A 16,943-nucleotide genomic window follows, 5' to 3' on the forward strand; every position below is an offset into this window, starting at 1 on the left:
AACTCAAAAGAAGATATTTGGAAGGACATTTGGGGTCCAAACAACACTGGACCCCATTGACTTTTACTAGGCATAAAATAAAAATTTCTGGCAAAAATGTATTTTTTTGTGTTCCACATAAGTATGTAAGTCAAACAGATTTGGAATTACGTGATGGTGAGTAAATAATGACAAAACGTTCACTTTTATGAAATAACTGTCTGCCCACCAGAGGAGAGCTGCTAACTCAGATCTCTAAAAAATGTTTCCATTTCTTTTCTAGCTCTAATTTCTGTTTCTTGATTGCCAGTTTTTCCTTGTGCTTGCTGGTTTTCTATTTAAATCTAAATGAAATCCAATCTTGCGTGCATCAGACAGCTTGAGCTTGTTACTTTGACGCGTGTGGGCGTGTATAAAGGCATTAGTCTGTAATATTAATCAAGATTTGCAATATAGCTATTCTGGTAAATCATTTGCTTAAAATGTGTCCTTACTGAAAATAGCATTTCAGATAACTGGAATTGGAAAATCAGACTAAATAAGTAAATAAATAAAGCATTTCAGCTCTTTCGAGTCATTCTGAAACCCCTCCCCCCCTTTTTTTTTTTTTTTTTTTAAAGAGATGTATATATTAAAACTGTTGGGCTTCATTAACGCCAACAACTTTCTTTTGGGCAGGTTGCTTTATTCCATGTGAAGGGACTTTATACTTCTGTAAAGAAAAAAAAGAAATCAAATAAAATATGTGTTTGACATTCCCCCATTCAAGTAACTCCTCAAATTAATCAGCAATGCAAGATAACCTTCAGCTCACATAGATTCACATTTCAATTCTGTTACTAGTTTCTCTATGTTGATGTAAGAATGGAGTGGAAAGTGCAGATGTACATTTTCCTTCAGAAGTGGCTCTCGACAGTCTTTGAAGGGAAAATCATAAGAGATTGTATTGTATTTCCTGTCAATAGAGGCTGTTTCTGACATCAGCACTTATTTTCTTTTATGTTATGTAAGGTATTCTGTCAGCAAAAAGGTATATGTATGACTTTCGGAGTACATTTGACCACCAGTTTGATAATGTAGTAGTATACAACACTCCCAGTACTTGACCTCTGTTATTCATGGACATTTGTGTGATTTACTGAATGTTAATGACCATTGCTGTATATATTTTATAAGACAACCTGTCATCTATTTGTTGTATGAGACTTTTATATTAAATAAATATTATTGTTCTCAACTGTGCTATTATGTATTTGATTTAGGAGGAATTAGGAGGGGGGGGGGGGGGGGGGGGGATTAGGAGGGAATATTGAGAATCTGAATATATAGATACAAATCTGAATATATAAATGTAAATACTGAAAATAGTTATAACTCTGAATATATTAATGTAAATTTAAATATGTTATAACTCTGAATATACATTTATAAATTCTGAATATAATGTTATAACTCTGAATATATACATGTAAATCTGATTATATAGTTATAACTCTGAATACTGTATACATTTATAAATCCTGAATATATAGTTATAACTCTGAATATATAAATGTAAATCCTGGAAATATAGTTATATTGTTATAAATCTGAATATATTCTTATAGAAGTTATAACTATATATTCAGGACTTATAAATATATATTCAAATATATCTATTTGCGGCATATCTCATTTTATGCAATATGGGAGAAAAAAAAACTACAATTTGCATGTTCAACTATTGAACATTTACATAAACACATTGCTCTATTTTCTGATACGCTAATGGTAAATATCACCGAGAGATGGTTTTGATATTTTCATTTTCCCTGACATCATCATATACTCATCATATACTCACTGCTGACAGTCCAAATGAGCTCATGTGAGATAAGTAATATGAAACTTGTCACTTATTGTGCTGTATTTTTTCACAAGGACAAGATGTAGATGTTGAATTCAGATACATGAATCAGAGTCAAATGGTTTTTATTCTCTCCTCTTGGGAGAACTCATGATAAATGTGTCTGGAAGCCTCTTGAGGGCGCTTGTGAGCCACACAACGCTTCCCTCCAATTCCAAATGATTGACACACCTGAGGATGCACATATTGAAATAATAAAACACAAGTACAGGCCTGTGTTGTACAAAGTTTGACGCTTAAATAGAGCTGTTTGGTGCAGGAGAGCAAAGGGATGAAGGGATTTTGTGTCTGAGAAGCGTGATTACGTTGGGATCTGCCGAAGTCTCAGCCGTTGTGTTACCATTGGCGTTTAGTGCTGCACGATAGCACACATCTTATTCCCCGGCGCTTCAGTGTGACAAACCTGAAGATCAGTTTGAAATAATGAACACGTTCACACACACACAACCTCTCCATCTTTTATGATGTTGTTCTCACAAGGGGGAAATGTAAGTCTGTAACCGCTGTCGGAACAGGTCTGACTGGCTCCTTTGTGTTCTCCTGCTGTTCTTCTGTTTATTGGCGAGCCGGCTGATCAATCCCGGAAGAGTGTTAACTTCTGGTCACCACGTATGAACTAGACACCCAAACATAAAAAAAAAATAAAAAAATAGAAAGAGGTTGAAAAGGGGGAAAAAAACAAAGGTTTTTCAAAGCCAATAAGTCAGTTTAATCAGTTCACTTAGAAATCATTTTGATAATTCATCAATCCATCTTTTTTCTATGTAGGAAACAACAGCTAAAAAAACATCTACAAAACTGAGAAAACTAGGAAACTGATTCGTCATATTTGAATGACGTATTTTTACCCGCAACAAATGCCATTTGTGATCAGATTTTTGCACTAATAACTGCCTGTGGGAATGCTCTTAATAAATCATCTGAAAGTTTATTGAAGTTAGCATGAAACGGAAGTTACGAAAATTACGGAAGTTTTTCGTCTTTTTTTTCAACGAATTTCTTCTGTGAACTACATGCAAGTAAAAGCCTTTGAAAAAGAAAATTTTGTCCATCGGGAATTGATTGGATTGATATGGTTTGCTATTGGCCGATCTCATGTGAGTGACAGGTTGCCCCGCCCTCATGCCAGTAAACACATCATCGGAGAAGAGATGTTGTTGAAATTGTTTGTTTTAATTAAAGATTTCATGGTGACTTTAAAAGTGTGTGCAAAATAATTTCTTGCTTACAAAACCAAACCTTCCCTCCAAAGTCATATAATGCAACATTGTAGCCCATAGGACATTAAATATTTCTTTAAATATAGCAGAAATCGGCTGTTAAAGCCTTTAGTGGGTTTTCACATCAGCTCTGTGAGAGGCAAGGCCATGTCAACAACTGCTTTCTTTCCAGGTAAAGCGTTACCGTTCCTAACTATTTTGCAAAGAAACAAAATTATGCCCTTTTACCTTAATAGCCGAGACCATTTGAAGGCTCTTTTCAAAGAGAAGCATGTCATTACTCTTCTCTTATATTACTGGAATTATATACTGTTTTGTTGTCTCTCCTGCACAAGTCAATTCAGTTGACATTCTGCCTATGCAATTGCTGTGTATTTTCATTTTTAAATTTCCATTTTAAAATGGCACAGAGGGGTGTATAATAAGCACATTAAAGTTAAACTCTTTGCATTCATCATATGTGGCAAGACTGAAATCATGAGCTTTGGATCAATCTATATAAAATCCCAAATGGCGTCTAAACACAATGAAGTCTGTAACGATTATAAAGACACATCATGAAGTTGCAAAAGAGGTCAAATGTTATTAGGCACCCAATCACTGAATGCGTTCAAGTAGCAAACAATGGTTAGGTAGAATAGCATACTACCATACTACTTTTAATATTGCTGCAGTATGTAGCATGTATACTATGCACAGTAGGCAAATATATTCATATGTAACTTGAATTAACTACTACATTTGCCTAAATGATCAGTTTACAGGAGAGCTAACATCATGGACTTCTGCATCCCATAATACGTCTTTGTTAATATGCCATTGGCTTGAACTTTGAGCATCACACACAAGACATAAACACACACACTCACACTAGAGAGATTTTGCTCACCTTCCTTTGCCAATTCGACATCGTGGGAATCGTTTAACTTTGCCACCTTTCAGACGAAGGAAGAATGGAAAAAAGTGAGAAAAGATGTTTGAGAAATTGAAACGTGACTATCATGACTGAAACTTGAAGTTGGGTTAACTTACAACCAAGCACCATGATTCCCATCACGAAAAGAACTGCAGCAATAATCAACCCTACTTGACGCAGAGATTGGTAATCTAAAAAAAAAAAAAAAAAAAAGTTATGCATAAATCAAAATGCAAAGCACACACACACACACACACACACACACACACACACACACACACACACACACACACACACACACACACACACACACACACACACACACACACACACACACACACACACACACACACACACACACACACACAACACAAATCTGGTCTAACAGTCTGAAAACACATAAAGTCATTTTAATTTCATGTTTGTGTGAGGATGTCGTGGGAGACTTGAAATCATCAAGTGTCTCTCTCAGCAGGAGAAGCAGCAAAAGTCAGATTTATAAACATCTTAAACTTTATTACATTCAGAAATAATAAAAACATTTTATGAGCTCTCTCTCATCATTTAAGGGTGAATTTCACAAACATGATCACATCGCACATGTAGTATGTACATATGTTTGTATATATACAGTGAGGAAAATAAGTATTTGAACACCCTGCTATTTTGCAAGTTCTCCCACTTGGAAATCATGGAGGGGTCTGAAATTGTCATCGTAGGTGCATGTCCACTGTGAGAGACATAATCTAAAAAAAAAATCCAGAAATCACAATATATGATTTTTTTTAAACTATTTATTTGTATGATACAGCTGCAAATAAGTATTTGAACACCTGTCTATCAGCTAGAATTCTGACCCTCAAAGACCTGTTTGTCTGCCTTTAAAATGTCCACCTCCACTCCATTTATTATCCTAAATTAGATGCACCTGTTTGAGGTCGTTAGCTGCATAAAGACACCTGTCCACCCCATACAATCAGTAAGAATCCAACTACTAACATGGCCACGACCAAAGAGCTGTGGCAAAGACAAAATTGTACACCTCCACAAGGCTGGAAAGGGCTACGGGGAAATTGCCAAGCAGCTTGGTGAAAAAAGGTCCACTGTTGGAGCAATCATTAGAAAATGGAAGAAGCTAAACATGACTGTCAATCTCCCTCGGACTGGGGCTCCATGCAAGATCTCACCTCGTGGGGTCTCAATGATCCTAAGAAAGGTGAGAAATCAGCCCAGAACTACACGGGAGGAGCTGGTCAATGACCTGAAAAGAGCTGGGACCACCGTTTCCAAGGTTACTGTTGGTAATACACTAAGACGTGATGGTTTGAAATCATGCATGGCACAGAAGGTTCCCCTGCTTAAACCAGCACATGTCAAGGCCCGTCTTAAGTTTGCCAATGACCATTTGGATGATCCAGAGGAGTCATGGGAGAAAGTCATGTGGTCAGATGAGACCAAAATAGAACTTTTTGGTCATAATTCCACTAAACGTGTTTGGAGGAAGAAGAATGATGAGTACCATCCCAAGAACACCATCCCTACTGTGAAGCATGGGGGTGGTAGCATCATGCTTTGGGGGTGTTTTTCTGCACATGGGACAGGGCGACTGCACTGTATTAAGGAGAGAATGACTGGGGCCATGTATTGCGAGATTTTGGGGAACAACCTCCTTCCCTCAGTTAGAGCATTGAAGATGGGTCGAGGCTGGGTCTTCCAACATGACAATGACCCGAAGCACACAGCCAGGATAACCAAGGAGTGGCTCTGTAAGAAGCATATCAAGGTTCTGGCGTGGCCTAGCCAGTCTCCAGACCTAAACCCAATAGAGAATCTTTGGAGGGAGCTCAAACTCTGTGTTTCTCAGCGACAGCCCAGAAACCTGACTGATCTAGAGAAGATCTGTGTGGAGGAGTGGGTCAAAATCCCTCCTGCAGTGTGTGCAAACCTGGTGAAAAACTACAGGAAACGTTTGACCTCTGTAATTGCAAACAAAGGCTACTGTACCAAATATTAACATTGATTTTCTCAGGTGTTCAAATACTTATTTGCAGCTGTATCATACAAATAAATAGTTAAAAAATCATACATTGTGATTTCTGGATTTTTTTTTTTTTAGATTATGTCTCTCACAGTGGACATGCACCTACGATGACAATTTCAGACCCCTCCATGATTTCTAAGTGGAAGAACTTGCAAAATAGCAGGGTGTTCAAATACTTATTTTCCTCACTGTATATTTTATGAAATATATAAAAAGAAAATCATGGAATATACATGCATTACTATTTTGGGAATTTGCATTTTTATTAAATCATTATTTAGTATGTTTAATAAGCTCTTATCCCAAGGGACTGTTGTCTGGTAGCTGATTCCTGGTTTTACTATCCTTGTGGGAGCATTTGGTATCCACAAAGCAGGCAAAACCTCATACACGCACACGCACTTTGAAGTAACAGTGAAAATCAACCAGCATAAAACACCCTTAACTGATGACTCTGGAACATATTCAAGCACTTCTAAACTCAGTTCCTGGGGAATGAATGCAGAACAGAGGTATCCACGGGTCACGGCTAATGAGGATATTTCTTGAACGTCAGATGCCCTTGCAGCCCTAACAATAGGAAGTGATTGAAACAGCGACTGTCGCCAGGTCATAAGCTTTAAACTACAGCACTTGAGACAGTAATAGCGCTCATGCTCGGCACCTCTGTGCTTCTTATAAACACAATGCTTTCCACTGACAGGGAGGTGGAGTTCCTCTGGTCTTTGTGTGCGGACGCACTGTCAGCGGCTCGTATGCCACTGTACCAGAAAAGCCAGCAGACAATTAACACCTGAACAGTACAGTTGTGATTTTAAAAATGAAACTGCCACATTTCGTGATTAGTTGTTAATGGGGTTACCAATCAGGGGTGCGTTTCCCGTACAACGACGTAACTCGCTGGTTCACTACCATAGTACGATGCATCGTTGAAGAAATCAACTAGCCAGTCACGACTGTTTCCAGAAACCGTACTGTCGCAAATTGGTCGTTCAACCACGTTGGTTAATGATGTCACACAGGTGGTGGAGTAATAACTTCCTTTAATCAATCCTTGTCATGAGCAAAATAAGCAAGCTGACATTCAGTACAACCTGTGTCTTTTATTTAGAATACATATAAATGTAATATACATCTTTTAGTTTGTCAAGAGATTTAAAGCATCATTTTTGAAGAGTGCGCATGTGCGAACGTGCTCTACCACGTAAGAACGAGCCTATGATTGAATCTGGAAATGAAGCAAAATAACTGAGAAAAATGAGAAATAGCCCTCAGATGCCATATTCGTAATTTATAGCAAAGCATGTAGCATTAATTCGATCTCAACAGATTCATTAAGTCCACATGTCATGCAAACAGCTTCTAACCACACCTCGAGGGCTGTCGTTCCAACCTCACAACTTTGCGATGCTGTTTGCGAATGTTCGTTAGAACTATGTTTTCGGGAAACACCGACTCGTTGAACTATGCTGATAATGACGGAACTTGCAACCATAGTTGGCTAACGATGCTTTTGGGAAACGCACCCCTGGTCAACTTGTGATTGTCAACAAGTGGATCTCTTAATTGGTGTGAGTGAGTGGAGGCAGGGCTAATTTGCATATTCATAGAACAACGTATAGTAAATGAGGCAAGGGTGTAGAGTTACATTCAAGCTATTTTAAGGAATGAAGAATTTTTTTTAAGGAAAAAGGTTTAAGGTTTAAATACAGTATGTCATTTTGGTGATCAAAGATGAGTTTTAAGGGATAAAATGATTGACTACAGGCAGACTTTAAGCAACTGCTGTAAAGGGTTAACTGACGTAGCTAAATAACTCAAAATTCACTAAGCAACAGTGAAGAGGACGGTGTAGAGGATAATTTCATTTGACAAAATACGGAAAAAGTTATTTTAAAAAGCAATAGAATGGTTGCTTTGGACATTTAATGATATCAGAAACAATTACAAGGCCAGATACCATAAAACATAACTTTCTTAATTTGTCAAGTAGTAACGACTACGGCAAATCAGCTGTTTTCCCGTAGTAGACGGTTACAGTAGAACGTTGCGAAGTAGCAGTTAATGTCGTGCCTGTGCAATAGAACACCAGAATGCCATTGCCGTTCTGTTGCTTAAAGTCCCTATAGTGACAACATGGCGAATATAATACGTCCGAATTTCATTCATACTACCAACAATCATACTATAAAGAACATATGTTTTTAACAGTCACAAAGTAAGTTTCAAACTAAATGTAGTAGCTACCTACTGTACAGTATGCAATTTCGAACGCAGTAAAACTATTAAGACATTTCTGTTAATCAAAATAAAGCTGAAATAAAATAAAATAAAATGTAAATATTAGTTAATAAACTTAAACTAAATGTAAATTTGAAATGATGCCTTGGCAAAAAAACTGAAATTTAAGTTTAAGTAGAAGCATTACAATTATTAACAGGAATTAGATAAAAACTAAAGATTGACTAAAACTGATTAAACTGATATAAATAAATTAAACCTACATAAGGAACTTTTTTTAAATAAATGACAAAAGCACATAATAAAATTGTTAGAAATTAAAGAAATTAAACTAAAATTAACATGATAAATAAAAAATATAAAAAATAAAAGCTAATTCAAAATATTAAAACAACTGTAATAAAACTAAAATAAACACTAACACAACGCTGCCACAAGATCACAAAATATTTGGTCTATTAGAAAGTGTTGTTATTTTTAACAATTAATATTAACTGTTAATAAATAAGTTGAAGGACTAAAACTACTACAACTAAAACAAAAAATAATAATAAAATAAATCTAAATAGAAATGTATAAAAATGACAAAAGCACAGTAAAAACTGAAAAAATAAAAAGCTACTTCAAATTAGTAGTAAATGCTAAATCATTCACATCTGTAGCACAAATGGAGCGGGTCGATTTAACGTTTAATACTTTAGGTTAGGGGTTTGTTCCAGAGGTAATTGTGATGTCTGCATTAGTAAGCACTATTAATTACTAAATGATTAAATAGATACTTACTGTATTTAAACGGCTCATCCCATCTCTTATCTGTTGAAGAAAATGTACAAATGTAGGTTTTGACATAATAAACAAGACCTGAAGACAGTCTATGTGCCTATAAAATGTAAATGGACTCCATCATTTTCATGATATGCAAAATAAGCTACTAGTATATGTGTGGGTGTCTGTTGGCATATTCGTGTTCACCGTGATGGATCCATGAGCCTGCTGCTTCAAATGGGATGACACAATCAGAGGGCTTTTCCTTTCACCTGTCCACCTTAAATTACCTCCAACACAAATTTCTATGATCCAGTCAGGGTTGAGCCAATGGGATGCTGTTTATGCAAATGACTTAATGACTTGATGGGTAAAAAGCAGTGGAGAGAGACTGATATGGGTTTTTCATATTTTAATATATGCTATAGCCATGATGGAATTTAAAGGGATATCTTACCTAAAAATGTTGTAATGAAAAGTATGTCATTATTTATTCACTATTATGCAATTTCTATTCTCTCTCTCTCTCTCTCTCTCTCTCTCTCTCTCTCTCTCTCTCTCTCTCTCTCTCTCTCTCTATATATATATATAGTTACTGGCAAAAGGGGAAACTACCACCTCCAATATAACAACATATCATGAGTGAAAAGTCAGTATAAGCATAAGATGAGGAAGATGAGAAAGTTTACCCCACTCTGTTACGTTGGTGGTTGTGCTGATGGTGGTTTTGCTGATGGTGGTTTTGCTGATGGTGGTGTCAACGGCAGTTGCTATGAGAAAATGAGAGGGAGAGGAGGTCAGGGAGAAAGACAAGGAGAGAAACCTAATCTAGCATGTACACGCTTTCCTCAAACTCACAGAATTATGAATAGGAGTGAGCTTTTGAATCCCGTTTTTGTCCATAAATGTAAGTTGACAGCAAAGACTTTCAGTGTGAAAAGCAGACGCTTCCCCCTATCTCAATCCTATGCATTTGTCCGTAATTGCTTCTAATTAAATTCCAGCAGCACTCGTTCTCTGTCCGGCCCTGTCTTTCAAATTCAATTCTTGCATATTTCAATGGCACCGCTCTCCCAGGATATATGGTTGGTTGATTCTTCATAAAGCATATCAGCTCTCCACGACCGTGCTCCGCAATCCCGCGGAAATGCCGCATTATCTTTAAGCCTCTCAGCATGGAAAGAGCGTTGAACATTTTCTAATTACCTGCTAATTAGTTTCTAAGTTATGTGTGCCCTTGATATGAATTGCATGAGTAAAGAGGAAGCCTCTCAGCTATTCATGCAATCCTCGGCTCTGTTACCCTCCCCCAATCCCACACTGAAAGTCCTTCTGTTTGAGTGGGAGGTTTTACCGAAGCTGTGCTTAAGTCAGGGGCATCAAAGCTTACCCTGTCCGGCAGAGGTCTTGTCGTGGGTCACGGCGGAGGTCCCAGTTGAGATGTTTGTGATCGCCACAGATACAGTGATGTTTAACTGCTGTGCGTATGGGCTCATTGTCACCCCTGTCGCATTCAGGTTAACTGGAGGAACGAGGAGAACACTTCTGTGATTGAATTGTATTTGAGATTTGAGACGGTGATACAAGTCGAAACAAACAGCCCTGGTTTATTATGCCACCAGAAATCAATTCTTTCCGAGACGGATCAAACTTTACAGAGTATGTTCAAGGTAAGGGAGACCAGGGAATGTCGTTCCAGATCTGTAACTCAGTTTAGCTCTATTGGAAACACTTTGATTCAAAACAGCAAACATAGCATTGAATAAACAGATAAAAGTTCTATAAGACATAATAGGCAATCCTGGAATTGTTCTGCGGGGAAATACAAATTGAAAAAAATCAATACTATTAAAATCCTACAATTACCCATGGGTCCAGTGGTGTTAGACGGTGGTGTCGCGGTGGTGTCCTCTGTTTTTGTTATATTCTCAGCTGCATAACCTTCACAGACAGAAAAAGACACACATTTTGGCTTTGGTGAGTAAAATAAATCATCTACTTCTTCAAAGACAGAAAAAGTTTGGGTGGAGAAATCGTGTGCAGGCAACTATCTATACGTGTGGTCATTTGGATGCTGATCATCCTCTCACATATTTTGGAGTTGCCGTAAAGTAAGTTTTCTGGGATTCTGTTCAAGATCTTGGGATATTGATTTCCCTGGGGAATTTTCAACAATGTGCCTTGGCAACAATTCAAATATTATTTTGAAGGCTGATGGCTCTCTTATGATATTATTTATAGTGTATAAAAAGACCAGAAAATGGCATTAGCAAACCCCCCATCTATTGCATGGATGAACTGACTTATAATTTAAAGCTTAAAAAAGATTAATTTCAACGTAATAGTGTGAAATACAAGTTTGTATGAATATGAAACCACTATACTAAAAATATACAGATAAACTACAAACACAATACTGTGAAATTATAAATGCATACATTTGTGTAATATAAATAATGAACTGAGGGCTTAAATACAGAGTAATCAACGGAAAACAGAACAAGTGCGTAAATCAATTAACAACCAAGGAAACTAATGATGACTAGGAACTATATTATCTTATATTAAATTATATTCACTTTAAACTGTCAAATTAAGAAGTAACATATATATATATATATATATATATATATATATATATATATATATATATATGTTACTTCTTAATTTTAGATTTACGCACCTGTTATATGTTATATATGTTATACACCTGTTATATACACACCTGCATATATATATATTTATAGGCCTATTACAGAAGGAGCGAGCAAGGATGTGACAGGCTGTGTTCAGTGGCACTCTCATTAAGACTGTAGAGACACATATCTGAGATTTTCACAAGACGACATGAGGCATTTTTTACAGGGCATAACCAACATCTCCATCTGACACCATGACTTATGAGTGTTTAAAGAACACATTCAGCACAATGATGGTGGTTGGCTTCAGAGTTCAAGATTACACATGCAGCAGATGAATGCAAATGTATTCTGAGTCTGGCATAATAACAGCGTGGTGATGTAGAGTGCAGTGGTTTGTAATGAAGGCAGGCCTCTCATAGACCCTGCCACAGAACAAGGACTAATTGTGGTCTAGCAGAGATGAGTCGCAGCATTTTTTGTATGCATTTTCCGGCTACGCACAGTTTTTTCAACGAATCCCTTCACAAGATGAATGGCCACATGAGACTGAGCAATTCTACTGGCAAGCGCTGTGATTATTGCAGAAAGGCTATAATCAATCTTTTATCTGAAGTTTTCATCTGAAAAAGCCCACATATTAGACCCGCTGGTCATTTGTGGTTTTTGGTAATGTAGGATTTTATTAAAAATAGGCTTTATCAGATTATGCTGACAAATGTTTATAGTGTACAGCCTACGTGTAACGTGATAAAAGATGCAGTGTGTGTGTGTGTGTGTGTGTGTGTGTGTGTGTGTGTAAGAGAGAAATAGAGGAGCAGAATAGTGATAACTCACTTCTGAAGACGAGTAACAGAAAAAAGGACACCCCTCGCAACATGATCTGAAAGAGAGAAAACACTCACAATCACAAATACACAAACAGGTTATACTTAGAAAACATGATGTGTTCTATGTTCAAAGTTACTGATTTCCCACAAACATCTGCTGTTATTTCAGCATTCTATTCTCTTTATCCTATTGCACATTTAAAGCAATGTGAAATGCCCTTTTTGCAACCCATTTTACTTCTATACTGTTTTTATATGTGAGAAACATGTTTGATCACACTTTAATTTAGGGAACTCATATTTACTGTTAACTATGACTTTTGCCTCAATAAACTCTTAATTTACTGTAATAACCTTTATTAAAGTTACGAATTTACCTTTAGTAAGGTAGTTGTTGTAGTGGTTATGTTTAGGTATTGAGGGATGTAGAATAATATGTAGTCATTAATATGTGCTTTATAAGCCAATATGCTAGTAATATGCAAGCTAATAAGCAACTAATTAATAGTAAGAATTGGTCCCCAAACTAAAGTTTATTCATTAGGGGTTGTTTGGATGGTTGGATGGTAGAAAAGTTGTTGTTATACCTAAATGAGCCAGACTAAATGAGAGTTTGCCAAAACAATGTCTAAATGCGCTACCAGTCAAAAGTTAGATTTAAAAAAAAAAAAAAAATTATATTCAGCAAGGATGTATTCAATTGATCAAAAGCGACAGTATATTCTTGCAAAAGATTTCTTTTTGAAATAAATGCTGTTCTGTTGAACTCTGTGTTCATCAACAAATCCTAGCAGAAAATACTTTTTTCAAAAACATTTTAAAAGGGAATCCATTTTAGATTTCATTTTGAATATTTAGCAACCGTGTATCTGTCATTGTGCTTTACGCTTCTCTCATGTTGCCCGTAAACATTCTGCCCATGTAATGAGAGCATTTGAGATGAAAGGTCTTGACATTTCCCAACGTTACCATTAGCCAATCAATCCTGAGATGTGGTTGTTTTAGAAATTTGTGCCTTTTGATCCATTAAAGCCAAACAATAGAAGGCTGCCAGTGTTTCTAATGGGATGGGTTACTTAGCAACACTGCATAATACAAACACTGGATTATGACACATCAGATGACAGGCCGCCATTACAGTCACCAAGCTCTCCATTAGTATAATCAAACAACTGCAGGACCAAAATACAGCAATCCATAGGTGTGGAGAACAGACTGCAGCAGAATTCAAAAGGCTTTGAATATGAACCAATGATAGCAGAGTAATAGGGTGTCAGGGAGAGTGGGGTAAGATGAGTCACTGGGTAAACTGTGTCATCCCTGTATTTAGAAAACTGTGCACATATATTTAGAAAAGATCCATTACAATTGGATGCACATGAGAAAATGATAAGTAACTTTTTTTCCATGTTAGATTTTCTATATCATGCAAGTTGTTAATATAAGCCATGCATTATTAAAATGAGCACACCCCCCCCCCCCCAAATTATATAGTACTGTTGGTTTCCTGTTTTTTAAAAAGTTTTTGTAAACTTTGTTAAGTTTTTTTGTCTCTTCTGCTCACCAAGACTACATTATTTTTAACAAAAATGCAGTAAAAACTGTAATAATGTGAAATATTAATACAATTTAAAAGAAATGTAATTTATTCTTGTGATCAAAGCTGAATTTTCAGCATCATTACTCCAGTCTTCAGAGTCACATGACCCTTCAGAAATCATTCTCACTGGCTGATTTGTAACTCATGAAACATTTCTGATTATTATAATCGATGCTGAAAACAGTTGTGCTGCTTACTATTTTTATAATACTTTTTTAGGATCCTTTGATTAATTTGAAAGTTCAAAAGAACAGCATTATGCAAAATATAATTTTTTGTAACAACGCAAAAGTCTCTAGTTTTCACTTTTAAATGCATTCTTTAAACAAAGAAAAGAAAAGTTAACTTTTGAATGGTAGTTTAGCTGTGATGTAAACTATGTCAGATGCTTCGGGGTAAGTTGTGCCAGCGTCAAAACATACACTGTAAAAAGTGAACAGTTGGATCAACTTAAAAAAATTACTTCAATTGGTAACACCTAAATAAATTAAGTTTTCTCAACTGAAATTATCACGTTTTTCACGATAAAACGTGATAATTTAAGTTGAGAAAACTTAATTTCTTTGCAGTAAATGCAGTAAATAATGTTGCATTCATCTTGTTGACAAGTAGGGGTCAATTTTTCTAATAATGTGAAGGAAAAACAGTATTAAAACTTTGAGTAAGTAACATTACTAAATGCACCAAGTACTAAGATCACAAATAACAGACAATCAGTAACAACCGATTATTATTATTTTTTTTTTTTTTTTTTTGAAGGGTTGAAATTTAAATTACAATCATTTAAATAGTTATCTCTACATAAGTTATCGTGCTGTTTGAATAGTTTCATGCTGTCTGCTCTGATTAGGGAACAATATTACAACACATTGTGCAATGATCTGGATGAGAGAAACAGCTTCCTCTAAGCCGGCAGAAATGTGTCTCAATGTATGTTCTGCTGAAACCAGCACATGGAGAACACAACCCAGCCATTGCATCCATTTCTAGTTTATTTGTATAGAACTCAACTTAATTAAGACAAGTAATGACTGTTGACATGTCAAAGATGATTAATGCATCATATCAAAGCTTTAGGCTAAACATTTTCTGAATAAATGAGCAAAACCAAACTTTGATACAGTTACAAGAGTGGTTGTAGTGCTAGTAATAACAAAAAAATACATAGTACTCTGCACTACTTCCTGTAAAGCGTGAACTGCTGCACGTGTCTTCACTGAACATTCACTTTAAGTTAGCGTTGTAGAGTTGAACGTTTAGATCAAGCTAATCATTCCCATGTTTTATAACACTATTCAATGCAGAGATGATTCTGATTCATAAAGAAATGGAGTGAATGTCTCAACGGATCTATCTATTAATGCCTGCAGACTGGCAACAGTAACATTCCAAACATGGTGTTAACTAATAAAACAAAAACTTGAACGCAACTTTATAAGCTGATACTGTATAAATACGTCTGTGACATTATGTTGATGATGTTCAAATTTGTATTATTTTTATATGTACTAAAATATGCCTCATTTCTTTCTTCTGATTTTGGGGTGAAAAATTACCTATAACATTTCTACATGAAACACACAGAGAAGCCTTTATCTTTTCACACTATTCCTAAAATTCATAATATACTACACATTTATTTGTCCCTTTTCCACAAATTTGAATCTTTTATTTTGTGGCCTCCAAGACCTTTTTTTCATTAGAAGTAGCCACTTTGATATATGGAGGGCGAGCCTGTATTGAACTGTGGCTGTGTAACTGCAGGTGAGTGAGTGTGTTTACCGGTTTCTAAAGACAGATCGTCCTCTGGGTCTTATACGTGATCGATGGATCAGATAAACCGAAAGGCTGGTCCACGGTGACCTCACATGCTTGGAGCATGTGTGCCTTCGAACAAAGCATATATCTCTACTTCTCTCTTTTTCTCTAATGCTTACTTTGTATTTCATACTCAACAAGCTCAAAATCTCTTAAAACAAGACTTACCTTGATGCTCATTTTGATCTTGCGTATCACATCCAATCAGAGTTGAACAGAGAGCAGCATCTGTGGGTTCCTCGTAACTGAGAGAAAATGGAAGTTGGGCAAAGCATTGACCACGCCCTTGCTGAACTTCCTCTAACGCTCAGTCGTTCTCACTGGTGCCGAGGCCTCTCACTCCATCCACATCTGCCAGCCCTCTTTCATGCCCGTCTCATCAGCTATTGTCTACAGTTCAAACTGTGTTAATGCCAGCCTCTCTCACATTGTGTGTGTTTCATCACTGTAACTCATTGCCAGCAGGCAGCTCTTCTTCGTGTCTGTCCATTCAAAATCTACCATGAGATCAAAATAAAGTCTGTATTTGTTCAGAACACAAATTAAAATCAGTTTAATAGATATATTTTTTTGTTATACCAATGTATAAAAAACAACATATTTCCTAAGCAAGTTTCATTTGTCAATAAAATGTGAATGTGTAAAAACCATAGACTTACATGGAACCCTATGTTTCTCTTTGCGTATTTCAATGAAATGAATGTACTATATTATTGTCTGATAGTGTTTTTTTAATTACTATTTTGTATTTTTAGGGGATTTTATTGTACAAAATTATATTTATGCAGGAATTACAATCCGTTTATTCACTTTTTGAGCATAGACCTAAAATGAACATTTCTAACTTCAACTGTCATAAGTCTTGAATGAATTGGAGCACATACTTAAGTTTGGTGCCTTCTTAAAGATGACACCTTAAACAAGTTGATTTCTAAATTTGAGGTTAATCGCTCAAAAAATTAGCCTTCAGTAAGATTTTGTTTGGGCA

At 36.1% G+C, this 16,943-nt stretch overlaps 1 protein-coding gene across 1 annotated transcript; it reads right to left on the reverse strand.

Moving 5' to 3' along the window:
• Nucleotides 1–1,849: 1,849 nt before the first annotated feature.
• On the reverse strand, nucleotides 1,850–16,415 carry fxyd5 (FXYD domain containing ion transport regulator 5). The gene is made up of 9 exons (XM_079885009.1): nucleotides 16,124–16,415; nucleotides 12,545–12,590; nucleotides 10,935–11,009; nucleotides 10,459–10,590; nucleotides 9,758–9,838; nucleotides 9,087–9,116; nucleotides 4,138–4,212; nucleotides 3,995–4,040; nucleotides 1,850–2,501 (listed from the first exon to the last, which is right to left on the reverse strand). The coding sequence occupies exons 1-9, from the start codon at nucleotides 16,133–16,135 to the stop codon at nucleotides 2,477–2,479; spliced, it is 522 nt and encodes a 173-aa protein (XP_079741135.1). The 5' UTR covers nucleotides 16,136–16,415; the 3' UTR covers nucleotides 1,850–2,476.
• Nucleotides 16,416–16,943: the final 528 nt, after the last annotated feature.

The sequence above is a fragment of the Squalius cephalus genome (assembly GCF_949319135.1).
Source record: "Squalius cephalus genome assembly, chromosome: 11".
Lineage (NCBI taxonomy): Eukaryota > Metazoa > Chordata > Actinopteri > Cypriniformes > Leuciscidae > Squalius > Squalius cephalus.